Source organism: Eptatretus burgeri, chromosome 7, assembly GCF_056783735.1.
Source record: "Eptatretus burgeri isolate ZD-2024b chromosome 7, Ebu_testis_v1, whole genome shotgun sequence".
Lineage (NCBI taxonomy): Eukaryota > Metazoa > Chordata > Myxini > Myxiniformes > Myxinidae > Eptatretus > Eptatretus burgeri.
This window is the reverse complement of record NC_140967.1, coordinates 68033986-68061173: the sequence shown is the minus strand read 5'-3', so window position 1 is coordinate 68061173 and position 27188 is coordinate 68033986. Positions and strand designations below refer to the sequence as shown.

The window sequence follows — 27188 nt, the reverse complement described above, 5'->3', positions numbered from 1 at the left end:
GTGAAGAATCACTTAAAAAAATTAAATAATTCTCGTATCCAGATCCGGATCATCACCAAAATCGAAACAATTCGTCCTTGCAACGCACCCAACGTGTCCACCAAGTTTCGTCCGAATCCGTCTACAACTTTTTGAGATATCGTGCTATATATCTTTTTTGGTCCAATCTCTCAATGGTGAAGAATCAGTTTAAAAAAAAAATTATAGTGGTTAGATCCAGATCCAGATCCAGATCCAGATCTTCAGCAAAATCTAACCAGTTCGTCCTTGTCACACACCAAACCTGTCCGCAAAATTTCATCTGGATCCGTCCACAACTTTTCAAGATATCCTGTACACAAAAAGACGTACAGACAGAAAGGGGGTGAAAACATAACCTCCTTCACCTTCGGTGGCAGAGGTAACAAAACAATGAACAATGCAGAACACCACCTAGGTATATAGATTACAGCATATCTGAGAATGCAGATCTCACACACGCGGACGCACGCACACACACCTCCTGTTCTTGTGAGAATTGTGGTGCGATCGACAGGACCGAGGATGAAACGAGATACACAATGCAGACAGTGCCTCACCCGGGCATGTATATTACAGTTCATCTGTGTATGGACGATTTACATTGGAGTCGTTCGCATGCAATGCATTGGCTTCACCCGACCCTTCGGGAAGAGGCGAGGCCAAACAAGACTGGATGGCATTGATGGGAATTTATCATGCAGAAATGAGCATGCCGGTCTCCTCACCTTTCACCCATAAAAAAGGACGGCAAGACATGACAAATGACACAAATGGAGTTTTAAAATGACAGCGACATCAAAATGGCACTTGATGGAAAGCAAATTCTCAAAAAAAAAATCCCCTTTCCATTGACGAGACGGGTATTATAGGGAAGACGAGGTACAATTATCAATCTTTTCTTTCCCAGCAGAGACGTTCATTCGATTCCCTTGCTGCATAACTGCAGAAAGGCATCTTTTCTGGGAATTAGCCAGCTGTCATTGAGCAATCCACACAGGAAAAGCTGCACACCAGTTCCTCTGCCCCCCACCCCTCCCCAACTCACCCCCCCCCATTCCCCACTCACTCTCACCATAAACATGAAGTGTTTAAATATTTAGGCCCTTGTCAGCTTCTGTGGTGGCTGTTGGTTCAGGAATTTCTCCTTGGTTAGCTCAAAAGGAAGATAAATCAAAGTCCTGACCTTAGTTCAGTGCAACTTTATGCAATTGCAATCATGGTGTTGTGGGAATGCCTTCTCGGGGGTAACCTTCCATGTTGTAACGATGGTCATTTCCCACATTACATGTATTAGAAATAAACATGCTGGGCAATTTAATTGTGAGACGCAATATGCGTCGGTTTATGTTTAGGAAGCTGTTCTCAAAATTCCCCACATGTGTCTGTCTAAAACTGCTTTCCCACACAGGCTTTAATCAAACTCCACCCCACCACAACAGGACAACCCTCCATTTCACTTCCTCCTTTCATTCGCTCCCACATCAATCTTTCATTCCTTAATACGACCTCCCTTACACCAGAACACCATACTTGACACCCTTTTTAAATGTTATCACCACCTTTGTAATCGGTAATAAATATTATTTTAAAGCATCCGACGGGCCATCAGCACGAGTTTCGGTTCGAGCCAGGACAGCGAAGCGTGCCAAAAGCACTGGGTAAAAGGTTGATGGAGGGTCAGCCCCACTCATGGACCGGGTGACCAGCCAAAAGCAGCCGAGCGGGGAGCGGCAAAGTGCATAACAGATTGTGATGGGGGCCGAGTGTATAAAAAGCGTGTCCAGCTCTGTGTGCCGGGTGCAAGTCGCAGAAGAGCTAAGCCATAGAGTCTGCGCGATTTCGTCGTCCGGGGTATTCCACAGAACTGTCATTGCAGAACGGCCAGCAGCCACGCCCCACCCAAGTAAGTTGCGCCCACTCTCCCAGCTCGCGCGAGCTCCTTATCACGGCTTCAGACCGTTTCTGAGAAGCTGTGCCGCCGCTTTGAACCTCGTGCAGCCTGCGGTATTTTCAGTCTTGTCCATTTCTACATATTGTCTTTTCTACTGAGGGGTGTCTGATGCCTTAAGGTTTAGATACGTAATTATCCCATTAATTTGGTGAATTAAAGGTGCGTACCACTTTCTGGAGGGAATTATTGTACAGTATTGCTTCCTTTTTCTATCCCCGCCTCGTGTGCCAATACATTTTAAAACAAGGTGGTCTCAGGGTGAATTCGACTTTCACCGATAGCTAGGAAGCATGCACATCCATTAAAAGGCAGGTTGGGTTCAGGTGATTAGCACCCAGAACGAGAGGGTGTTGGCGTCCAGCCATTTGCTCAGTTCTAATAGGTGTAACGGATACACGGCACGGATTAGCGTGATGCATCGACTGGCTCGGTGGTTCTATTGAAATACAGTGTCATGGAAAACAGGCCTGTGATCTGACTTGGAACGATCGAATCAGTCGGCCGTCAAGACCGCTTTGACGCGATTTGTTGGGATTTATACCGGGGCAACTACGTGCACCCGACATCTGGAAAAGTATCTCAATGGACGAGAACTTTGTTTTTTTTTTCTTTTAACTCACAAGAACCTGTTGATAACAAGTAATCATTAAAGCCACATTCTTTACCTAAGTTAGCCATCGGATGACCAATGGAGTTACAGGTATGAAGAAAATCTTACCAAACGGCTCAACAGTTGGATGGCAGAGCAAATTGACTTTTTTTTCTGACAGAGGTAACAGTTCTCACGCAAGCTATTCATTTACATTGAGGTGAATCTGAAAAGGTTGGTCCAGATGTCTTGTTACCCACTTTTTATCCAAATGGAACTTATTCAATCAAGATTATTGTAATGCTGTGCATAACCGTTTCTATTTACAACACAAACCAACCTCACAAAGCTGGCTTATAAGAGAACATTATTTGCAAAAAGGGGCAACAGAACATTTGGACCACCCTGAAATAGAGCATGAAAATGTCAATCTGACACCAACCACTTTCAAGACCCTTGATAGGCAAATCATTTCCACAACAGCAAAGGCTCGTGGATAACCACAAATACTGTTTGTGCTTACTAAAGTAGCAAAATTCACGATTGGGCAACAGTATAGCAAATGTAATAGTGAGGGACCAGGACAATGGGACATTTACAGGTTGTGCCAAAAGCGACTTTTCTTCGGAAATGTATTGTTGAGGATACTTAGAAAAAATTTGCTCAAAAAAAACAAACAAAAAAAACATTGCTCCCACTTACGCCCTGGAGGGCCCCTTTGTCCCGTCTCCCCCAACCCCCCTTCCTCGAGATAGATGCATCTTGTAACTTCCATGTTTAAGGAACGATTACTCACAAATGATGGGTCACATGAAAGCTCTTCTCAAGACCAAACAAGAATATTAAATCACTACGATCTAGAAATCAGCAAAACTCATCAGTTGCCAAACTATCATTAATTCTTGGATGCATTTCAATAATGCAACATTCTCTGACAACAAACGGAACCAGAGTGGTGTCAAAGCCACCCAATGCTCGCCTGTTTATACATTTATCGTTTTTAAAGACTAGTCTAATAATATTTTTTATAAAGCATTGCAGGGAAGTCTGATCCAAATAATTTTAAAGCAATATATGTATTTGTATATTGTAATCAGTAAAAAATGGTGTGGTAGATAAAAACATTAGAAAGGAAATAACTTGCACCAAAAACTTTAACATTTTCACGCTCACGCTCACGCTCACGCCGGGGGTATCGCTATAGCTCTCTGTTCTTCGAACAAGCGAACTAAAAATGGATATTACAAATTCACGTGTAAACCCCATTGACGATATCAGCACTGGCAGAGGTCCGAGCACCACACTTCTTCCTTGCAGCGACACCTTGTTGTGTCGCACCCCGTCTTACAGGCACATTGGATAAACACCTTTGCCACTTTTGAGAGAGTGGGCTTCGTTATTCACGACAGTGCCCGTCCCTTCCCCCCTTCCTCCTTCTTCCACCCAACCATAGCTGGAGACACCTCTGGGAGTAATTGTTCATGGGAGGACATCTAAATGCTGGCCTGGAAGATGGAGCGTCGGGTGTGTTGGGAGAAGGGTGTCTTTTGTGGGAGGAATTTGAGGCATATCCCTCTTTCCTTGGCAGAATGCCTTCTTTCTGAAGATGTTGATGTCGTGTGTCTCTTCTTCTCTCAAGTCGTACACCTTCACAATAAACCTCTGGATTTCTCAAAACAGATCACAATCCTCCTCAACCTCCACGAAGTGTTCCCCCTGCTGTAACACTTTGGTGAACCAAGGGTAGCTTTTCAAGGGGTTGGCAAAAGATACCTTGCCTTTTCCTCGAAAGGAAGACAGAACATCACAACCGATGAATGCATGGAAGAGAGGGAGAGCTTTCGCCATCGGTCCCAGGGAATCGTAGAGCTCTTCGATGTCAATCCAAGTAATGTTTCCACCAGCGATGAACTGAATCCAAATCACCACCCCATCATTGAACCGATGGTACTGACCACACACAATCTCCACCACATCAGTGTCCCCTGTTCAAATTCTCACAGAAGTCATCCTCCGTCATACCACATTCATGAGGTGGACCATAATCTGGCTGTCCGCCTCTTCATGATTACAGTGTCCCTCCATCTGGACACTTGATCGAATGAGGATGACCGATGAGGAAGAGGTGATGAAGTGGTCTGTGTGTTGGGATTTGTAAATTGAATCCAGCTGTAGCAAGTAGATGGTTCAACTCTTTCTTGTTGTTCGAGTCTCTCAAGAATCCCGCAAAGTTGGATGGAACTCTAACCTTCTCTGTCATGCATTCTCATTCCGGTTCCTCTCACACTCTCCTGAAAGTAATGATTGAAGATGACATTGAAGTGCATGCATTTTGACAGTTGAGTCTGGATGAAAGAGCAAAACTTATCCGCATAATCCTTGAATGTCGAGTTGGTGTTCGGTTGAAAGCAATTTGGAACTGAGCCTCTGTCGACGATGACACTTTTGAAGAAGGAGGGCCTGTTTCTGAAGAAACGAAGGGATGTTCAACCAGCAGCCAATGAAAAAGAGATCCGACTCACTTGTGGTAGCAACAGTGAGAGCCGCTGGAATTTCCTCGAACTCAATCATTTTCAATTCGAAGTGATCAATATATTATAATCCGTGACTGACGTATTTCTGAAATGTCTTGGGGGGGGCTATCATGGGGGAGGGGGGGACAAAGGAGCCCTCCAAAGGCATAATGGAGGCAAAATTTGGTGTGTTTTTGAGCACGAGAGTTTGGTCTTGAGAAGAGCTTTCATACGACGCATCATTTTGGTACCACATTTTAGTTGGTATGTCCTTGTCCGAGGATTTTTTCGATCCAAATATCACTTGATCGAATGTGATATTCGATCACATTCTTGATCGATTGTTGTTGAGTTGATGGTGAGCGATGACACTTTTACAGTCTTTTACTTTCGGTGACTTTTACAGTCACCTAAAATACTGTAATGTAAAAATATAAAACACAATGGTAATATATTATTGAAAGAAGCAGCGGTGTGTGTGTGTGTGTGTGTGTGTGTGTGTGTGTGTGTGTGTGTGTGTGTGTGTGTGTGTGTGTGTGTGTGTGTGTGTGTGTGTGTGTGTGTGTGTGTGTGTGTGTGTGTGTGTGTCATGCTTTATTGGAAAAGCGTTCTGCTGTCATGGAAAAATAAAAAGTGTCATTCGAAAGCTAATAATCGATTTAATTGTAATGATAATTTCATAAGTCATAAAACGTCGTATCCATTTAATCCTGAAGATTCCTCCGAGCATGGCTTGTAGCATAATGTAGTGGTTCCAATGGGGTGAGATGTAAACATCTATACCATTATTTGACAACAGGAACACTTTAGAATAAAGTGTGATGGACTCGGAAGGAGTACTCAAAATTATACATCGTAATACTTCTCGAAGGAATATATATATATAAAAATATAATATACACGGAAGGACCACACAAACAACAAACGACCACCACCACTTTTTTGCAATTATGCAAAGCTTGTATGTACCAGGGTCTTGCATGCTATTTAATGATAATAAACAAATCGATATTTTTAATCTGGGTGGCATGGGTTAAGACAAATTGAGGCTTTGAAATGAGTTTGATGCTATTTTAAATGTGCTGTGTGTGATAGTTGCTTGCAGGAACAGGGGATGGAAAGGGGAAGGAGTAAACAAGGGGGATAAACACCTCAGAAAAACTTACACTGAACAACATATTTCAAAAAATTTTTTTTACTGGAGATGTGTAAAGTGATTAAGACCAATTTGGGTACGCTGATTTCAAAAATCATAACCGTTTTGCTGTATCACGTCAGGATTTTCAGTAACAGAAATATTCCCATTGCCTAGAAGTCAGGATTTCAATGAAATTTACATATGTCTTTAACATGTCTATTTCGTACAATTGTTGTTAACTTGTGTTATATTTCTTTCTTTCAGATAAAGATGAGTAGGCGTTCCTGTACCAATCATCCTGACAACTTCTGTTATGTCTGTGGTCGGTATACCAAAAAAGATCAACAGCGAAGTATATCTACAGCAGTGAAAATGAAGGCCGCCTACTTTCACTACTTCGGGTGTAAGGTGGGGAACCAAGAACAGAGCTGGGCACCACACATCTGCTGCACAAGCTGTCACACAACCTTGACTCAGTGGTTGGTGGGCAAGCACGCGAGCATGCCATTTGCGGTGCCCATGATATGGCGTGAGCCGCAGAATCATCATGATGATTGTTATTTCTGCTGCACAAGCATCGCCGGCTTCAACAAGAAGAATAAAGGTCACATCAAGTACGCTGACTGCGTCTCTGCTCGTAAACCTGTGCCTCATGATGACGAGAACCCCGTTCCAACACCTCCAGCTGATCAGAACATAGCTGTAAGCAGTGGTGAAGAGGATGGTGATGATGAACCTTTTGAACCCGACACTCAAGAATCACACCTTCTGAACCAGGGAGACTTAAATGATCTTGTAAGAGATCTCTCGCTGTCAAAGGCGAAGGCAGAGCTGCTTGGATCAAGGCTGCAGCAGTGGAATCTACTTGAACCTAACACCAAGATATCCTTGTTCAGAGCACGTCACAGAGACATGGCTGAGTTCTTTGAGATGGAACACACGATGACATTCTGCAGTGACATCAACGGTCTGTTGGAAGAACTTGGGTGTGATCACGATCCTGCAGACTGGCGCCTCTTCATCGACTCGGGGAAGAACAGCTTGAAGGCTGTTTTGCTCCACAATGGCAACGAGAAACCATCAGTCCCACTGGCTCACGCGTTCGGCATGACAGAGACCTATGAGACTATGCGGCAGCTGCTTGATTCCATCAAGTACAATGACTTCAACTGGCACATCTGCGGAGACTTGAAAGTGGTGGCGCTGTTGTTAGGGCTGCAGTCAGGCTACACGAAATACATGTGCTTCCTTTGTCTCTGGGATAGCAGAGACGACAAGAATCACTGGACGAAGAAAGATTGGGAAGAGCGAAAAGAGCATGTACCTGGTCGACACAACGTGAAGCATGTCGCCCTTGTCGACCCAGCCAAGGTTTTCCTTCCACCACTCCACATAAAGCTCGGCTTGATGAAAAGTTTTGTACGGGCAATGGATCTGAATGGGCGTGGGTTTTTGTGGGCTCAAGGAAAAGTTTGGCAACACCTTGTCGGAGGCCAAGATCAAGGCTGGTGTCTTTGTTGGACCGCAAATCCGACAGATTATGAAGGACGAAACTTTTCCGACAACTCTAAACCCCAAAGAGCTGGCAGCGTGGAGGAGCTTCAAAGCTGTGACGGACAACTTCTTGGGGAACGAGCGCGCGGACAACTATGAAGAAATAGTGCAGCAGCTGCTGGAGTCCTTCAGGAAACTTGGCTCCAGGATGTCCCTGAAAATCCATTTCCTACACCAGCACCTGAACTTCTTCCCTGAAAACTTGGGAGCAGTCTCGGACGAGCACGGCGAGCGATTCCACCAAGAGATTTCACTCATGGAGACGCGTTACCAAGGGCGGCACAACCCGAACATGATGGGCGATTTCTGCTGGTTCCTGCATCGTGAAACTGACACAGAGCAGCACAAACGCAAAGCCAAATGCCTAAAGCATTTTTAATTACATTCTAGTGGAGTTTTTCTGTAATTTCTATAATTTTGAAGCATTCATGATGAAATAAATGAATAAATGAATTTTTGTAAATTTCATTGAAATCCTGACTTCTAGGCAATGGGAATATTTCTGTTCCTGAAAATCCTGACGTGATACAGCAAAACGGTTATGATTTTTGAAATCAGCGTACCCAAATTAGTCTAAATCACTTTACACATCTCCAGTAAAAAATTTTTGTTGTTCAGTGTTATCGGTTCAAGTTTCAGGAGGTACTAAAATACAAGCACTATTATATCTGTTAATAATAAGCTAAAATAAAATGAAAAATACAAAGATTCATAATAATGAAACAAACAAATAAATAAATACAACACCCAATAGAGGGGCACAGGAGGGATATTGTCAGGACTTGGAGGGAGCTTGTGTGTGGATGGGTGATGGTTTCCAGGGTTGGCGTAGCACAGGCATGATGGGCCGAATGGCCTCCTCCTGTGCCAAAGTTCCTTGTATAATGACCAGGCCGTTGTCAAAATGCTCTCATACAAAGGTGCATCTCTTGAAAACAAGCAGGCACAGTTATGGAATAAATTTAATCTTATAGCCAAGTAATTAACGGCTTTACATCTGTAAGCAAACTCAATTGCGTGCACATTGACAACGGAAGACTGAATTCCCTGAAATGTTCACGCACATACAAAGTGAGGCAATCTGATGAATCACCATGACATGGTCAGCTTGATGAACTGAACAGACAGACAGCTTTAAATCCACTGAGAAATTGCGGCAGCGATGCAATGGATGAGGAGGGGATTGAGAGTAGGGGTGGCCAGCAGAGGCTAGATTAATGGGGAGTATTAACACAAAGCTATGAAGGTCAAGGTAACCTGGTCTGGCTGGATCCCCATCCAGTGAGACTCGGTTACCAGGCAGATTTATTTTGGTTTGTGCACAACTCCAACCAGAGCGAGAAGCAGCCTGTTCTTGTTAGCTTTCCTCCATGCTGTGTCAACGGTTGTGGCCCTTGTTTAACGGTTGATGTGCTTTTGGAACAAAGCCACAGTACAGCCGTGCAACGAGACAAAACTGGCCAACGTTCAGGTCACTGAAGGGCGAAAGAGCCATTGACGCAGGCCTTTCGGGATTGAAACCTTGAGCACGTCAAAACAGGACAAAACAACAATAAATCAAACCATGGGAGAGAAGGTGCTCAGTGAAAGAGCCAAAGAGCTTCGAGATCGTTACACATTACAAATAGTAATCTATACACATTACAGTTTCTTTCATCTTGGCATCAAATTGAATCTCACTTGCAGACCATTAAATGAATGACCAACCAGAACAGTGGTGAACAAAACCTATCTGCAAAACAAGACGGAGAAACCCCGACTTGCTTTGGACAGGTCGCGTGCAAACTTGTCCAATAATTGTTTGGAACTATATTGTTCCAAGTTCTGGGTCCAGCTCAGGGCTATAAATTTCGATATTTCAGACATCTGTGGTCGTTCATACCTCTATATTATAACCCAGGATAGAGTCCACCAATTCAAAATCAGGGTATATAACTAACATTGTGGAGAAAAGAACGACATTACTGTGTGACAAGACACCACAGCTCTGCGGCCCAGACATGCGTTGACAGCTTGTGGCTCGAGCTGACTCGCACTGGAAAGGCAAAACATCCATCAGCAATCTCGGACGGTGTGCAGGGAGCAGTGTCCCGGGCAAGGACAGAAAGGTGATGACCAGAAAACATGGTGAGGTTTGAGGGATTTGGAAGAGGGACAGATGAAAAGCAACTGGACATAACAGCCAGACCATGTACCAGAGAGCAGAGCAGTTGATGTAGTAGGGAAACCAACAGACAACGGACGGGGAGGGAACGAAAGAGATGATCTTTGTGCTTACACTGAAATGAAAGGGAAATGAGGGGGGTTTAAAACTCACATGGTTCCCATGAGGTGGAGTAGAAATAAGTTCAACAACTCCTCACACTGACCCCGACCGATCTCAAGGCGAGTCCGTCTCAGAGGAGGTGCCAATTCGGATGCCGTCTATCCTCAACACGGCCTTGTTTGTGAGGGAACTGCTCGATCGTCTTTCTCTCTCTCTCTCTCTTCTCGTTTCTCCCTGCCAGACGGACAGCTTCCCACCCTCCCTGACTTTAACTCCCGCCCCACTATCCCGACATAACGGTGCAGCCGCTGATGCTGCCCCCCTGGAGGATTGCCAAATGTGGCAAAGATTGAAAAAGGCGTGCGAGGAGCGTCTCAAATGACAGGGGCACGGAGTAGCGAAGTATATATACAACGGGGATAAGATATCAGCTCTTACGAACCCCGAAAGGTAAGAATGCCAGAGATGGTGGGAGGGGAGCAGGTTCAAAGGAGATTATTTGAGTGTTTGTTTACATCCCCCACCCCTCTCATTAGCCCCTCCCTCCTCCCCCACAAACGTGTGTCAGACCGACTGGCTCCTTGTCAGTTCCCCAGACTCCCAAAGCATCCAAGAATCCATACACACGTGCCCTTTAACAGAGGTTAATGCGTGGATACGAGATCGATAATTACTACTCATGGCATAACCTCCATCTCGCAAAGGAAACTTATACAAGGTATCCCAAACGTAGTGTCGTGATCTGTCTGGAGACTCGTTGCGCTTGAACAACCGAATTTCCATTTGTAAAGTACAGTTCAACAATCACAGCACGTTCTTCATCTATCCATCTATTCATGGTAAATCTCCAAGGTTAGAGTATAAATCTGGGAATAAATTCAATAAAAATAAATCAATAAAAATCACATTGCTCAGCATTAACATTTACCAAATATTCGAAATCAAAATCACTGAACTACTTTTGGATACCCTGTACAATGGCAGCTTACAATGTATGGGTGGATATATATATATATATATATATATATATATATATATATATATATATATATATATATATATATATATATATATATATATATATATATGAAATGTGAGATGCTGTATCGTTTTTACAGCCTTGATCAGCAACATTCATAAAGCTTACGTGGTTATACACAGGTTACGGTGAAAAATGTCAGAACCGGAGTTAACTTCAGATTCCATTCATAATGATCAGCAGTTTAACAACAACATAAAGAAAAGCTGTCACGTTACTCTCCCACGAAAAAAAAATAATAAAAGAAGCAACCACGAGAAGGAACCATGTGTTTCACCTGTGCAGGAGATGCAGACTTGGCGTACAAGAGCTCACCAAGTGATCAAGGTAAAACAGGTGTGCGTAAAAAAAAATGCTGAACAGGTAGCTGTAAGCTTGTGAAATCCGAGGAGAACATTTAAAGGTTCCTGGTTATTGTGAGATAAAATAATCACAGTTATCAACTAGAAGGGAATTCGGTCGAGCCAGGATTCGGATTCGGATATTCACCAAAATCGAATCAATTTGTCCTTGTCACACACACCTAACCCGTCCACTGGATTTTGACTGAATCTGTCCAACTTTGAGATTAGCGATACATACATCATTTTTGGCCCTATCAATGGTGAAGAATCACTCAAATTCTTGGATCCAGATCTTCACCAAAATCGAATCAGTTCGTTCTTGTCACAAACCCAACTTGCCCACCAAATTTCATCCGAATCCATCCTCAACTTTTTGAGATATCCTGAACACAGACAGACAGACAGACAGACAAGAGTGAAAACATAACCTCTGTCCCCCTTTGGTGGGCAGAGGTAATGGAATCCGTAAGGGTGTTAGGCTTACCTAGAGTTGTGTTTTTCATGATCACTCGGTGCTTGGTGTTGAGCAATTAGAGCGATAGCTCAGCACAGCTCTAGCAGTTTCAGCTCGTGGCATTAATAATCAATACTAATTGATAAATTTTCCATTCAAATGTAAGTATATAGGTATATACAACCGTTAAACGACCCTAATTATTCCCACCTTGTGGGTCTTCCATGTAACGTTTTTGGAACAAGTCCTTCAGTGTGGATGGCCAGGTCCGACTTTCAACTGGAGCTAATGTGGGCAGGAAATTGGACTTTGTACAGGTAACTCACCTATTCTTTGCAAAAAGACACCATGGAGTCTTTAACGACCACCAACTCAGGGTAGTAGACAGGACACCCAACTTAATGTCCATCCAAGGGAGGAACGACCTGCACTTTATGATGCATTGTCCTGCCAGCAAAGCACAGGATTCCCAAAGTGTATATTGCAGTGGGGAGTCGAACCCAAGCGAAACAGCTCAAAGTTAAATGTTCACCATCCTGTTAGACATACATACATACATTAAACACCCTCCCTCCAACAAATGCTACATACATCACAACATTTTAAAAAACCTTAAAAAGTTTTTTAGATCAGTGACGTGACTTGACGCTGTCCTATCAGAGAATCTAACTTGCAAAGTAAAACGAAAACCACAAACATATCAATATTCCAGAAAAAAAATTAATGATGCAAGTTGAGGTAAACATTAAAAAAAAAAAAACGTTAACATCAGGTTCAGCACACATATCAATACACAAGCCCATACTTAGACATTAGGTGTCAAACGGACAGAAACAACCACTTTACCCCTCACCGAATCTTTATGTGGATCCCTTTTGCTGGTTATCAACTCTTCAGGTGCCTTCCACACACTTTTGTCCCACGTTGATGACCTGCACCATCGTTCATCCTCGCTTGGAACAAAGGAAAACTATATGGGAAGCCACACCCTTCATTCACGTAACAAAAATGGTCCTGATCCAACTATGCAAATCACATTCGTTTGGACTCCTACCACGCCACACACATTTAAATGATGGAGGGTGTTGCATAATTAATTTATTCCACCCATCGTTGTTTTGTGTCACTTATTACTACTCCGACAAACAAAAAAATAAAAACAAGAAGGCATCGCCTGCTGCTGAACCAGCTCCAAGACAAAGTTAAAAGGCATATTTCCATGGTTAGCTATCGTTCACATAATCAAGTTGTTGAATAAGCAGACAACACACATCACCCCTTGCATTAATGAAAAGGGTTTTATGGGTGCAATTAGAAAATGAAGATATTGTGGCCTCTTAGGGGAAAGGCCTGCAGAGTTTTCAAACAAGTTGGAAGAGCTCCAATCATTGGTGATGCTATGAGGAAAGAAAAAAAAAAAGTTTAGCAAAGTTGAACAATTCAAGAGTGATGCATTGCTTTCAAAAGGCAGAATAAATATACAAGCCAAGTTTGGAGAAAAAGGTGGAGGAGATTTATGACAATACAAAACAAAGCGAGATAGGAAGAAAAATAAGGATTGTAGGATGGATAGAAGAAGAGAATGTTTGATTTGTGCATCTCAAAAAGGAAAGCAATGCAGAAATAACTTTTAAAAGCATCTCAAAACGCAAAGCCTGTCTGCATCCACTTTGTACTGGAACTAAACTTGACGAAAACAGCAAAAAAAAAAAACTAGAACAGCACTCGGTAGAGTGCACACCTTCACCAGGCCGAGCAGTTGACGTTTTGTATCCCACTGAGAGGCCAGATCTGGATTCGGACCTGAACCAAAAACGAATCGGCTTGTTATTGTAGTCTCACCAACTCATCCACCAATTTTTGTAATAACTAGTCTACAACTTTTCTAAATATCATGCTAAATATTGTTTTTTGGCCCCAACTTTCAATGGTGATGAATCAACCGAAAAATTAAAAAATTCTCATCTCCAGATCTTCACAAAAATTGAATAAATCAGTCCTTGTCACACACCCAAACTGTCAACCAAATTTTCTGAATCCGTCCACAACAACAATTTTAGATAGACAAACTGCTTCTGCTCACAGACGGACAGACAGACAGAAAGAGGGGTGAAACAACCTCCACCCACATTCGGTAAAATCTATTGCAATATATTGTTACGGCTGTGGAAATTCGTAGAGCACCATATAGGTCCTTAGATCAGTTATGCCGATAAGTCTGTGTTCAGATAGATTTCCCAACCGTTATCTAATGGGATATATTTGTGTGATCAGGGCTGTGATCTTTGAGTTAGCCGATTTTCTTTTACCATCGTTATTTTGGACCAACCGCTTCACAACCACCACAAACATCGCTCTCATCAACCGCTTCACAACAACTACCACCACCACCAACACCTTCACCACAAGTGCCCAACCACACCAACCTCACAACCACCACAAAACGCCAGCCACGCCACCATAACACCAACCACACCACTACCACGTTGCCACCTCAGCAGGGTTGCGAGAAGCCTGACATTCGTCGGGAGAGAACGGACGACAGCCTCACACCTCCCCCTCCCCCCTCCCCCACAACGAGAAGCACGTGCGGAAGAGACGTGGGAAGGCAGTGCTTAAACCAAAAGAGCCGAGCCGATCTCTCCTGGAATTTTCCCCCGCGCGCCGCAAAGGGAGGGCGAAGCACCGTGGAGATAAAAGGGCACGCGGAACGAAGGTCGCACTCGGTGTGGGTCACGCTGTGTGTCTCCTGAGTCTCTCTGTCTGCGGTCAAAGTCTGGAGGTCGTGGTCGCTCGCTCTCTGAGTCGAAGGCTGCGGGAGGTTGTGGAGGCGGGTGGAAAGGAGGGAGCGCAGCGGAGCCAATGTGCGTGGCCTGCCGAGCCGTGCCTTACCGTGGGTCGTGGAGATGGAATGTCGCGGGTCGCCCCAGCGAGGTGAAGGTAGCCAGCCTGGTCTCGCGGAGCCTCTGCGGTCTACACGGCTCCATGTCAATAAAGACCCCAAGGGGTCCAGGTCCAGTCTGCCCCTCGTCTGTCCTGGGATTTTTCTTTGCTTTTGAATGAACGTTGTGGGGCCTTGTCCGCGAAGTAGAATCGTTAAGTGCATGTACATAATAAATAGAAGGTCGTAGCTCTTTGCCCCTACCCCCCATTCATTGCATGATTGTACACGTGCATGTTTGGTTGTGAAATAAATGTGCTTGTTTAAATGTACCCCGTTTGTTGCGTCTTTTCCCTAATTGAACTGCCATCTTGTACTCGGAATATAGTTGGTTTTTAAATAGCCGGTAAAGCGATCGGGTCCAACGGGGGTCGCGATAACACCCCGCTCGGTTATCCCAAATGGAGCGAGCTGCATTAAGCGGCTCGTGTCCCAGCGGTCCCGTTGAGGTACAATCTCTCGGTTATCTACCCACGCGATTAATTAGGTATATCGACAATTGATCCTGTAGCGCAGGTAGAGTACGGACAAGGTTGTGGTGTGGTTAAAAACACACCCGTGGCTGGTTTTCGACGTTGATCCGGAAAGGTGCGACTGGATTGTCCGTTCGGTGGGTGAGACGGCCGCCATTGGCTAAACGCGGTCGTTCGCATGCCGGCGGGTGGAAATCTACAACGATATATATATATATATATATATATATATATATATATATATATATATATATATATATATATATATATATATATATATATATATATATATATACATATACATACACACATACACAGTGGGGAGAACAAGTATTTGATACACTGCCGATTTTGCAGGTTTTCCCACTTAAAACTTACAGACCTCTACGTGCTTTGTATCACCAGTACACTTCAACGGTGAAAGACGGAATCGAAAAGAAAAATCCTGAAAATCACATTGTATGATTTTTAAATAATTAATTTGCATTTTATTGCATGAAAAATAAGTATTTCATACATCAGAAAAACAGAACTTAATATTTGGTACAGAAACCTTTGTTTGCAATTACAGAGATCAGACGTTTCCTGTAGTTCTTAACCAGGTTTGCACAGACTGCAGCAGGGATTTTGGCCCACTCCTCCATACAGATCTTCTCCAGATCCTTCAGGTTTCGGGGCTGTCGCTGGGCAACACAGACTTTCAGCTCCCTCCAAAGATTTTCTATTGAGTTCAGGTCTGGAGACTGGCTAGGCCACTCCAGGACCTTGAGATGCTTCTTACGGAGCCACTCCTTAGTTGCCCTGGCTGTGTGTTTCAGGTCGTTGTCATGCTGGAAGACCCAGCCATGCCCCATCTTCAATGCTCTTGTTGAGGGAAGGAGGTTGTTGGCCAAGATCTCGCGATACATGGCCCCATCCATCCCCCCCTCAATACGGTGCAGTCGTACTGTCCCCTTTGCAGAAAAAAAACATCCCCAAAGAATGATGTTTCCACCTTCATGCTTCACGGTTGGGATGGTGTTTTTGGGGTTGTACTCATCCTTCTTCTTCCTCCAAACACGGTGAGTGGAGTTTAAACCAAAAAGCTCTATTTTGGTCTCATCAGACCACATGACCTTCTCCCATTCCTCCTCTGGGTCATCCAGATGGTCATTGGCAAACTTCAGACGGGCCTGGACATGCGCTGGCTTGAGCAGAGGGACCTTGCGTGCCCTGCAGGATTTTAATCCATGACGGCGTAGTGTGTTACTGATGGTTTTCTTTGATACTGTGGTCCCAGCTCTCTTCAGGTCATTGACCAGGTCCTGCCGTGTAGTTCTGAGCTGATCCCTCACCTTTCTCATGATCATTGAGGCTCCACGAGGTGAGATCTTGCATGGAGCCCCAGACCGAGGGAGATTGACTGTTATCTTGAACTTCCTCCATTTTCTAATAATTGCACCAACAGTTGTTGCCTTCTCACCAAGCTGCTTGCCTATTGTGCTGTAGCCCATCCCAGCCTTGTGCAAGTCTACAATTTTGTCCCTGATGTCCTAAGACAGCTCTCTGGTCTTACCCATTGTGGAGAGGTTGGAGTCTGATTGATTAAGTGTGGACAGCTGTCTTTTATGCAGATAACGAGTTCAAACAGGTGCAGTTAATACAGGTAATGAGTGGAGAATGGGAGGGCTTCTTAAAGACAAAACTAACAGGTCTGTGAGAGCCGGAATTCTTACTGGTTGGTCGGTGATCAAATACTTATTTCATGCAATAAAATGCAAATTAATTATTTTTAAAAATCATACAATGTGATTTTCAGGATTTTTGTTTTAGATTCCGTCTTTCACAGTTGAAGTGTACCTATGATAAAAAAAAAATTACAGACCTCTACATCCTTTGTAAGTGGGAAAACCTGCAAAATCGGCAGTGTATCAAATACTTGTTCTCCCCACTGTGTGTGTGTGTGTGTGTGTGTGTGTGTGTGTGTGTGTATGTATGTATGTATGTATGTATGTATGTATGTATATATATATATATATATATATATATATATATATATATATATATATATATATATATATATATATATATATATATATATATATAGTTCACTTTATTAATCCATGTTCTCCATATTCTCATAAAATAATAGGTTTGTTGAAAAAATGATGACAAAACCTCAAATAGTAAACATGTTCTGGCTGAGATAGATACTGAAGCTCAAATAATAATAATAATAATAATAATAATAATAATAACAATAATAATAAAAAAGAAACTCGGGAAAAGATTACAAAACACGGTCGTCTTGTGCTGATGTCTCTTGGGTGGGCTAATAAGGTCTACCTACTTACAGTTCTGTGATTTTGTGCTTTGCTCTTTTGACGACAATTATTAATTAGATTTTTCCATATTTTCATAAGGGTTTGTTGAAGATGTGACAATAAAAATGTTACAAAAGCTCAAAAGGTAAAAATGTTATGCACTGGACAGGCACACGCACGCACACACAAAACCCCATCTCCAGTTGTATGGGCGAACAAGCTAATTATTGTAAAGACAAGTTAATTAATCAGTTTGAGATGATCACATACAGGGTGTGGCAAAAATATGGAACAGATTTCAGGGTGGAATAATTCTAAGATAATGGAAGGTGATTATGATTTTTTTTTTCTTTTCAGGTTGTATCAGACAAACTGGAGATTAAAGGAAACAAAACAACTTGTCCTTTGGTATGACAAATTGGACACAAACAACTGGCATTTGTCGTCGAGCTGTATTTCTTCCATATATATTCTACGATTTTGGCATCGACAATTCAAAAGACATTTCCAAAGTCACAATGCACCATCAAGAAAAATAATAAACAGGTGAGTGGCAAGCTTCCATAAAACAAGATGGAGCTACATGCCACACCACAAGGCTATGCACGGAGCTGTTGCGAGAGCATTTTCCTTGAAAGCTGATCTCTAGATACGGATAGGTGAATTGGCCTCCCAGATATCCAGATCTTAGGCCTCGTGATCATTTCCTGTGGGGTTATTATTTTTTTTTTTTAAACAGAAAACATTAAAAGTAAAATTCAGGCTATTCCAATTGACTTTCTTGTGAACCACATCTTGTGAAATGGGTAGCAGAACAGTGGAATGTGTTACCCACCAAAGGGGAATTTAACCGACATCATTTTCAAAACCTTGTGTATTATGAAGAAATTCCAATGCCTGTACTTTACAAATATTCATACGATTGAATAAATAACTTCTATAATTAAAATATATTTATGTCTCAAACATGTCCCATCTTTATGCCACATCCTATATGTCTATTTTTTTTGGCCTCTCAAGGCAAAGAGTAAGTGTAGTAAATCAGAATAGCACAATGTTTTTAGGTTGATTTATAATAAAAGGGTTCCAAAAAAAAAGGCCTGGTTAGAGTTGGGAAGATCCATATTCAAAGATGATGGTAGCATCACCTTGTTTTTCTGTTCAGCAGACAAGGCTCAGGTCCAACATTTTGACCACAGAGCGGTCTTCATCCCACGTCCCAGATGAAGCCTTGCCTGCTCGGGAGCTACGAGTAGGTGGTGGCTTTTGGGATACTGCAATGAGTTGCAGAATTTATTGTACAATACTGCACATTGCTTCGATCCAAACTATGTTTCAGCATGTCATTATCAGCTGTACATGTGGCCTTGGACCAATTATAAAGACTACAAGAAAGATTAAATGACAAAAAAAAGGCAGCTTGTGAACAATGAGAAATAAAACAATGTTTGGAATATGCAATACAGTCAATATGTGAAATATGTTGAAGCAAAGCAAATATGTGCTGTGAACATCTGCCCCCTCTCTCCAACACCCTACGTACCCCAATAAACAAAACCATGAGAGCACGTCTCATGAGCTAGCATGTCTGTCATTGCTCAAGTACACTTGCAGAAGTGCTATGGAACGGTTTTGATGTACAGCGTAGAAGGAGCAGATATGGATTTTTGTTGATAGGTCTGACTTAACTTGCATGTATATGTGACAAGTATGACACCTACATTACTCTCTGCAGCTTTGGACATGCACTTGTCCCGTTTGAGTGCAAGTTTTTGCATTGCCTTCGGTGTAGGATTCTCCAGGACGTGTACGTAGCCAGTGCAGGACACAATTCTTAATAGCCTCATTCCTGAAACCTTTTCGCCCTCCATTTCCCCTTCCACCCCAAGGTGCTGTTAAACATGGGTCCCAGACAAGCAACCACTGCCCTTCTGTGCAGCAAATCATCCATACATTTCAACAGGCTTCATGACTGTCGTTCAAAATATATCTGCATTATTCACTGCTCCACAATCTGTGAGGACATAGGACTGCTGTCGGCTAAGCAAAGCCAAAGGCTTGTAAATGCCCTTTCCATTAATTTTGAGTATTCTGAAGATCCTGGAGGGGAAATATTTATTCTTGAGTTCCTGATTTTATTCCTTCTTCACTAGGTTTACTCAGTTGAGCTGGTCCCCTTCTGAGTTCCTGTATCTGATGAAGACAGGAGGATTAAAGCGGTGGAGCTCTTTCAGTAAGCATGCAGTGGCTATCGACTCCCATATGGGCATCCAGCCCCTTCTGAAATGAGTACTGTGGGTATTATTATGACTGCTGCTGGTAAGGTGAGGAAAGTGTCCTGAAACAACTTGCCTTTGCCTCATGGAAAGTAAACCCAACTGAGGGCAATCTCAGTTCCTTCCATAACGCTCAACAAGTGTGTATCTACCCTCAGGAGAGACAGAAAACAACATCTTTCAAAGCTCAAGTCTGAACTCTCAAACCACTCTCCCGACTCCAAATCCTGGTGGTGTCTAATCAAATCTGTTTCTGGTGTATGTTCCCCCTCCATCCCCTCCTTTACTTGAAATGGCCACACTGCTGATACCGCACGTGAAAAGGCTGAATGCCTAAACTCGATGTTTGCATCGATATCTTGTGTCCAAAACCCATCGCTTTCTGTACCCACCTTACCCAGTCGCACCAAACTGTCTCTGGACTCTGTGTCCTTTTCTCCTGACAAGGTGGACAGCTTGCTGTCAAACCTCGCCTCAGATTCTGCAACCGGTCCAGACGGCATTAACCCACGTGTCCTAAAGACCTGATCCTCTGCTCTTGCTCATCCTCTCTCTGTTCTATTCACCTTCTCATTTGTTCAAGGTCATCCGCCATCTGCTTGGAAATCAGCAAACACTACCACCCTGCAAAAAAAGGTGCAAAAACAGATCCCTGCAATACAGACCAATCAGCCTTCTCCCAATCATCAGCAAGGTTAGGGAATCCATAATCGCTTCAGACATTAAATCCTTCCTCTTCTCCAATGGCCTGATTTCCGATCAGGCCATTGGAGAATTTGGTTTCAGACCAGGTCACTCTACCCTGGATATGTTGCTTCTGCTCTCCCAACAATGGATGGAGGTCCTCAATGCCGGACATGAAATCAGAGCCATATCCCTAGTCATATCACGTGCATTTGACAGGGTCTGGCACCCTGCCCTGCTCACCAAAACTCTTCCTATGGTATCCAAGGACATCTCCACTCGTGGCTCGCAGACGTCCTCTCCTGTCGCAGTCAACGTGTGGCCCTAAATGGAGTTCTTTTATTCCCTCTTCCTGTCCAAGCTGGAGTTCCTCAAGGCAGTGTTCTGGGACCTGTTCTTTTTCTGGTTTTCATCAATTATCTTTCCGACTCTCTGGAAAATCCCCTTTATCTCTTTGCTGATGACTCCACCCTCTGCCGTACCATCTGTCATCCCTCAGACCGGCAAGCAGCAGCTTTTTCGCTCTCTGCAGATCTGGGTAAAATCACAAACTGGTCCAACACGTGGAACATGTCTTTCAATCCGGACAAATCTCACATTCTATGTCTCTCCGAAAGGACAGTTTGGAACCCCCCCCCCCATCCACTTTCTCAACAATCCTCTGGAAGAAGTCCTTTTTTCCAAGCTTCTGGGTCTCACTATTTGCCATGATCTTTCCTGGGAAAGCCACATATCCAACCTGGTCTCCAAAGCCAGTCACCGACTGGGAATCCTCCATCGTGCAAAGTCATTACTCGGCCCACCTGAGCTCCTAACTACATACAAAGCTTTCGTCCACAGCCTGGTGGGGTACTGCTCTCCCCTTTGGGCTGGTGCTCCTGCCTCTCACCTTTATCGGCTTCACGCTGTAGAAACCAAGGCATTTCGGATCATTGGTATCTCCCACGATGAGGCTGAGTCTTTGGGCCTCACTCGCTCACCGCAGGCAGGTCGGTGGTCTGTCTTCTCCCGTCTCCATTCCGGTCTCAACCCCCCCCCCCCCCACCCCACCCCTACTCTGTTTGCAATTTGTCCCCACCATATTTCCGCAGGGCGCTCAAGGTCTGCCAACAACCCCCTTCTGGTAAAACTAACAAAATCATGAGTCACTGCTCACCTTCACTCTTTCGTTCCTCTTTTTCCCTGCCTTTGGAATAAACTCCCTCACTCCGTTCAATCCCATTCTTCCCTCCAGGCCTTCAAAACGGCTGTTCACCACCACCTATCGTCCCCCATCTAAATCCTCGATCTTTTCTACCCCCGTTAATCCATCCCAAACCCACCTCCTTCAAATTCCCTGCTTTCCTTCCTGAAAGTCCCTGTAATGTCCATCTTGTGTACCCTGTGTTTCCCAACACATCCCTCTCCTTTCCACAGATCTCCTAATGTCTCTGTTCCCCACTGTTTTGTCCTTCCCACTCCCACCCCTCGTCTCATGCCCCCTTGCTGTGTGTTGTGTTAGCTCTCATACGAGCCTCGACAAGGTATACAAAAAAGAAATAAAAGAAGGCATTCCAAGCTGTGCAGATCTTAACATTATAGAATGGTTGACAACATTGTAGTCGACTCTTTTTTGATGTTCTACATTTTGTGGATGGCCACAGAGATGACTTTTTCTGCTCAACTTGAACAGTTCAGTAGACCCGTCACATACCGTTGTCAATAGTTTGTAATCAAATAAAAGACCAAATATAGCATTGGAACAATCAGAATGAACCCAAATCGGTAAAGATGGAGTCATTAGGAGGAACCTGAATACACAAAAATGGAGTAATCAGGAGGAGCTTGGATTGGATTCTGGTTTTGGCTGCTACTCCTCAACCCTCAAACCCATCCAGGCACAGCCAAGTGAGCCTTACAAAACCAATTTGCAAGAGTTCACCTCTCCATAGACACATCAAAGAGAGAGAGCGAGAGATAAATAAAGTACAAGTCAGTACGAGGTTTCCTCGTCGTCTTTTCTACTCAAGGGGAAAGAGATTGAGAACGGACAGCCACCTCTTGTATAGCAGGTTACCGAGACCAGCAATTACCTTGGTGGCTCTTCACTGTATGTTCTTGAGCAATGCTACATCCTTCCAAAGATAGTGAGATCATACCTGGCAGCAGTATTTCAGATTTGGTTTTATGTAAGAGTTGTAGACAAGTCTGAAGCAGTTACACTCAATCAGTAATCAAGTATGTTATCTCACTTCACACCATATTGATTTTCAGCACTTCTCCCACCTGTATGAATTCAGGTTTGCTTCACATGCAGCCTTATGCTATTCATTTGTCTCCGCTCGAAATGAAAATCATTCGCGATTGCAATAAAGTGATGCTTCGATTTCTTAATAGGTAGGGAAAGTTTACTTGCTTGGAACAACAGCCTCAAGCTTCTTCTTCTGCCAAACAAAACAAACTTTTTTGCCATTAATTATATTTATGGCAGGGTCCCTCTTTCGGACGACGAGGATGATAATTATATACTCGTAAATGTACAAGCTTCTCGATGGGCCTGACATCACCATCGTGGGAATGACGGAAGGAAGTGAAACGGAATTCGTAGCCAGTTGCATTTTACATTACCTTGAAGCACTAAAAATACTCAGTTGATCAATTTCTCAGATGAAACCAAAGATGCAAATGAGGTTGATGATTAGATGACATGACCTCTGAAGGACATGAAAGCTATGGGAGAAGCACAAATTATTGCTGACATATTGCCAGACAGGTGTTGAAGCAGCAGGGAAAGCCATGCCAAATAGGGACTTGCCTGACCTTCCATTTTAAGACTACTGCAGTGCAAATGCCAGGCTGAACCCTCTTCACTGAAACGTCAAAGTTAGTTGCACTTTTCAGTTTGTCAATTGGAGCAAACAGTGCATCATGGTCTGACTATAAACAGGAACAAATCCACAATTTTAGAAGAGGGTGGAATGGGGTGGGGGAGAGGAGGGAGGAGGGCAAGGTTTGCACAGATTGTTTGGGAGTTGCTCCATTGTCCACTTGCCCATCCTCGGAGCATTCGAAATATACCCTTTCCTACGGTCATTTTCCCATAACAGTACACAATATAAACACTACATTGTATTGAAACACGTGAGTGAATAAAACGTAGAACCTCTCCCTCGTCCTGTCAATTGAATTGCAAAATACAGTGACACAACATATCTGTGATTTAAAAGAAATGAACCAATCAATTATTGTTTGATAAAGGGTATTACAGGCGCCTCGGGGAGGGGTGTCCGAATAGAACCTTCGAATCCCGCCTGGACCCACCTCGCCAAAGCTCTAATCCACAGATGGGGGTGTTGTAGCATTTGTATATGCCATTATCGAGACAGCATGAAGCAAGTTGCCTTGTCTGAAAGCACATTCTTGCTCACTTTTAAGCTACCTTTGACTTGAAATGAGTAGGCCATTATGTGCTGATACACTGGATAAATTCCTGCTCTGGACTTTTGTTTTAAAAGTAAGAGCTCATCAAGCACGATCTTTGCACAGGACACTATTTTACAACCCTTCTTTCAGAGGAAGGTACTCATTTGGACCAAATATCTACTCTTTGGTGAGAACCAATGGGATCTTCACCATCCTAAATAGATGGTACAGCCATAATGTTCCTTTGAAAAAGATTGTATACTTTGTGAGGCTGTGAACACTGACAGCACTACAGATTCACAAGTAAACACACAAGGAAATTAGACACAGGTGGAGGCCATTCAGCCCATCATGCCTATGCCACATCAACACCACATTCATTTATCAGTTCAAGATCAAAATAAGAAAATTGAATTTTTTTTTTAAGTATTTTTTGTGTTTTGGTTTTTTTCTCTCTCTCTTTACAGGGGAGGGGGCAAGGGCCTCAGGTAAAATACACACATCAACCACACAACACCCCTTGACGAGACCCCACCAACAGCACTCCATACACATGCACACAATCACCCATCAATTCTCAAGCCACCTAAAAGTCACATCCACATCACTATATACCCCTATATCTCCATAACTTCGAGGTACCTATCAAATTCCAATTTAAACTTATCTACTGTTTCTGCTGCCTCTACCTTTCCAGAGAGACCATTCCTGCATTAACCACTTGAAAGAAGATATATTTGGATGCATTTCCCTTTGGAATCAAACCGAGTGTCAAACAGCTTAAAAGTGAGATGGCTACCTTGACGCATCTCTGTCCTGAAAAAACAACATGATGTTCTAATATTAAAATATATATATATATATATATATATATATATATATATATATATATATGTATATATATATATATATATATATATATATATATATATATATATATATATATGTATATATATATATATATATATATATATATATATATATATATATATATATATATATATATATATACACACTGTTACGGATCTGGAAACCATTTGCATTCAACATACAGATGTCCCAAAAGTCAGTAATGTCATTAAGTACGTGTGTAGTCAGATCCCCTTCCTTTTGTCTAGTGGGAGAATCAAAGGCATGCGTTGCAATTTCTTTTAGTTAGGTTGTTACATCCAGCAAGCCATCTAACAACCATCTCATCTGCATGACCCCTCATCCCATTACGATCCATGATACCATCATGCTTGCAGCCCTGGGTTTGCGGGCCAAAGCACCTTTGCCTGAGACGCATTCCCAAGGATGTTCGAGGCAGTTTCACCACCACAACCTTTGTCGAACACGCGCGGAGGGGAGGGTCGGCTTTCTCCAAACAAGGCCGAAACCCCACCCCGGAAAGGTATGCCGTGGGACCCTGTCCAATCAATGGCGGACAGCGTGGTGTGTTCACCAAGGCCCCTTCCCGCTGAGGGAGGTCGATAAATCCCTGAGTACTCTCTGAGAGCAGAGTTTGGTGGGGTTTTTGATGTCACAAAGGGGGTTTTTGATGTCACGAAGGGGGTTTTTGCTGTCACGATGAGGGTTTTTGCTGTCACGAAGGGGTTTTTGCCGTCACGAGGGTTGAGCAGAAGGTCATCGAGGTGACGAACGTGTCTATGCTGGCCCTCTACAAGGAAGGAAAGAGCGACCCTGACCACCTTCCGTGGACCCCGGCCATTCACCAACCGAGCTCTGCCCCGAACCTCGAGTCCCACACGTGCGACTGGGGACCAAACCAGCGACCATTGTCAGGTGCTGCAGCACGGAGTATCCCCTTTCTCCGACGGCCAGGTACCCATCCGAACTCTGACCCCCCAGCTTGTCTCTCTCCTCGGTTGCGAGGTTACAATAAAGAACTCTGGGTTTCTTTTCATTTGTGTGTGTGTCTGTGTGTGGGCCCGTCTGGTAAGTAGACCTGAATAAGTGTTTTTGGAACATTGTAAATACTGCTTGCATATTCACGTTAAGTCTTGCCTTTGTCTTTTACTGTAAATAAAACTTGTTAGAAATGTCCCCAGTTCGTTTCTGTCCTTTCCGTCCAACATGGTTCGGATCAGAGTTTAGGCGGGGTTTATCCCCGGTAATCCGTTCGTCCCAGCCGGCACGGCTTTGGCAGTTTCCGCTTGGCTGGACCCGAACCGGAGTTGGAAGTCGCTAGTTGGAACTCCACCGCAGTCGGTAGAGTGAGCCGACTCGAGCAAGACGTGCCGAGGGCGTGGTTTCCCCCGTAGTCGAAATCGCGTAATAAATTAGATAAATTGGTTGTAGAGAAATAGACCCAATGCTATGCGTTTGAAATATTGGCGACCACGGTCGGTTAAACCCCGCCGGTCGCGGAATTATCTGAGCAACGGCCTACAATTCCGGCGAGTTTGGTGGTCGTTCTCGCCACAGACCTCCGGCCCACAACAATACGATATCATTAATACCTTTTTTAATCCTAGACAGGTTTGCGGTGTCGAAGTCCTTGTTCATTTCAAACATGAACTTGCACGCACACCCCCACCAATTACAATGCAGTCCCACCGGGTTGACAAATTAACCGAGCAATCCATTTCTTGCTTTGTTCTTCTTCTTTTTTTGTATACAAGGGGTGTTTGGCTTTTTGGTTTGGTTTTGGTTTGGTTTTACAATATATAAATTGGCTAATCTCAGTTTTTGCATATTTTGCAGTAAGCATGGCGACTGAAGATCGAAAGGAGCTCTGAAAATACTGTTGCGATCCGTTCAGCTGCCATAAAACGAAACAACGAAAAGATCTTCGCAATGTGTCAAATGATATGTTGATGAAATTTTCTTCAAAGGTGAAAAAAGATGACAGACTTTGTACTTCGTGCAGAAAAAAACTCTCAGTTGTCACCAGAGCGTATTGGAGAATCATCTTCGACTAGTTCGAAATTATCATCAGAAGGTACCATCGAAGGCATTGCAGAATCTATTTCGACAGATGAGGATGAGAAGGTTTTTGAGCGAGAAGCAGAAGTTGACCTATTAAACCAGTCGTTATCGATGACAGGCGAAAGCCCATTTGACAAACGAAAGGCGGAAAGGAACCCAGGGTACGTTCCTGAAAAGCGAAGTAAAGTGGAAGATTCTGTGCGAAAGAAATTAGAACTAGTTGCTTGACCAAGCACTGCGGAGAAAACACAAAATACAGCGTCAAAATGTGATGAAAACTGCATGCCAGAGGTGATCAAGAGCCTGAAA

At 43.4% G+C, this 27188-nt stretch overlaps 2 protein-coding genes across 8 annotated transcripts in view; one reads left to right on the top strand and one right to left on the bottom strand.

The window, feature by feature from the left end:
- The window catches only part of RIPOR1 (RHO family interacting cell polarization regulator 1), a 195355-nt gene that overhangs the window by 121869 nt on the left and 46298 nt on the right, over positions 1-27188 (bottom strand). Inside the window, exons 1-2 of one of the 7 annotated variants that reach the window (XM_085888904.1) lie at positions 12723-12852; positions 12196-12405 (exon numbers count right to left, since the gene is read on the bottom strand). The exons of 2 other annotated variants lie outside the window; for them this stretch is intronic. Coding sequence is in view for 2 of the 5 variants with exons in the window: in XM_085888898.1 (XP_085745024.1) it covers positions 9732-9957 (226 nt within the window). In the remaining 3 variants the exon portion in view is untranslated. Of the gene's footprint in view, positions 1-9706; positions 10010-10083; positions 10262-12195; positions 12406-12722; positions 12870-27188 lie in introns of those variants that run through there. 4 more of the 7 variants (XM_085888906.1, XM_085888903.1, XM_085888898.1 and 1 more) reach the window with 4 other exon arrangements.
- On the top strand, positions 1782-8409 carry LOC147023475 (uncharacterized). The gene is made up of 2 exons (XM_085888918.1): positions 1782-1924; positions 6477-8409. The coding sequence occupies exon 2, from the start codon at positions 6483-6485 to the stop codon at positions 7863-7865; it is 1383 nt and encodes a 460-aa protein (XP_085745044.1). The 5' UTR covers positions 1782-1924; positions 6477-6482; the 3' UTR covers positions 7866-8409.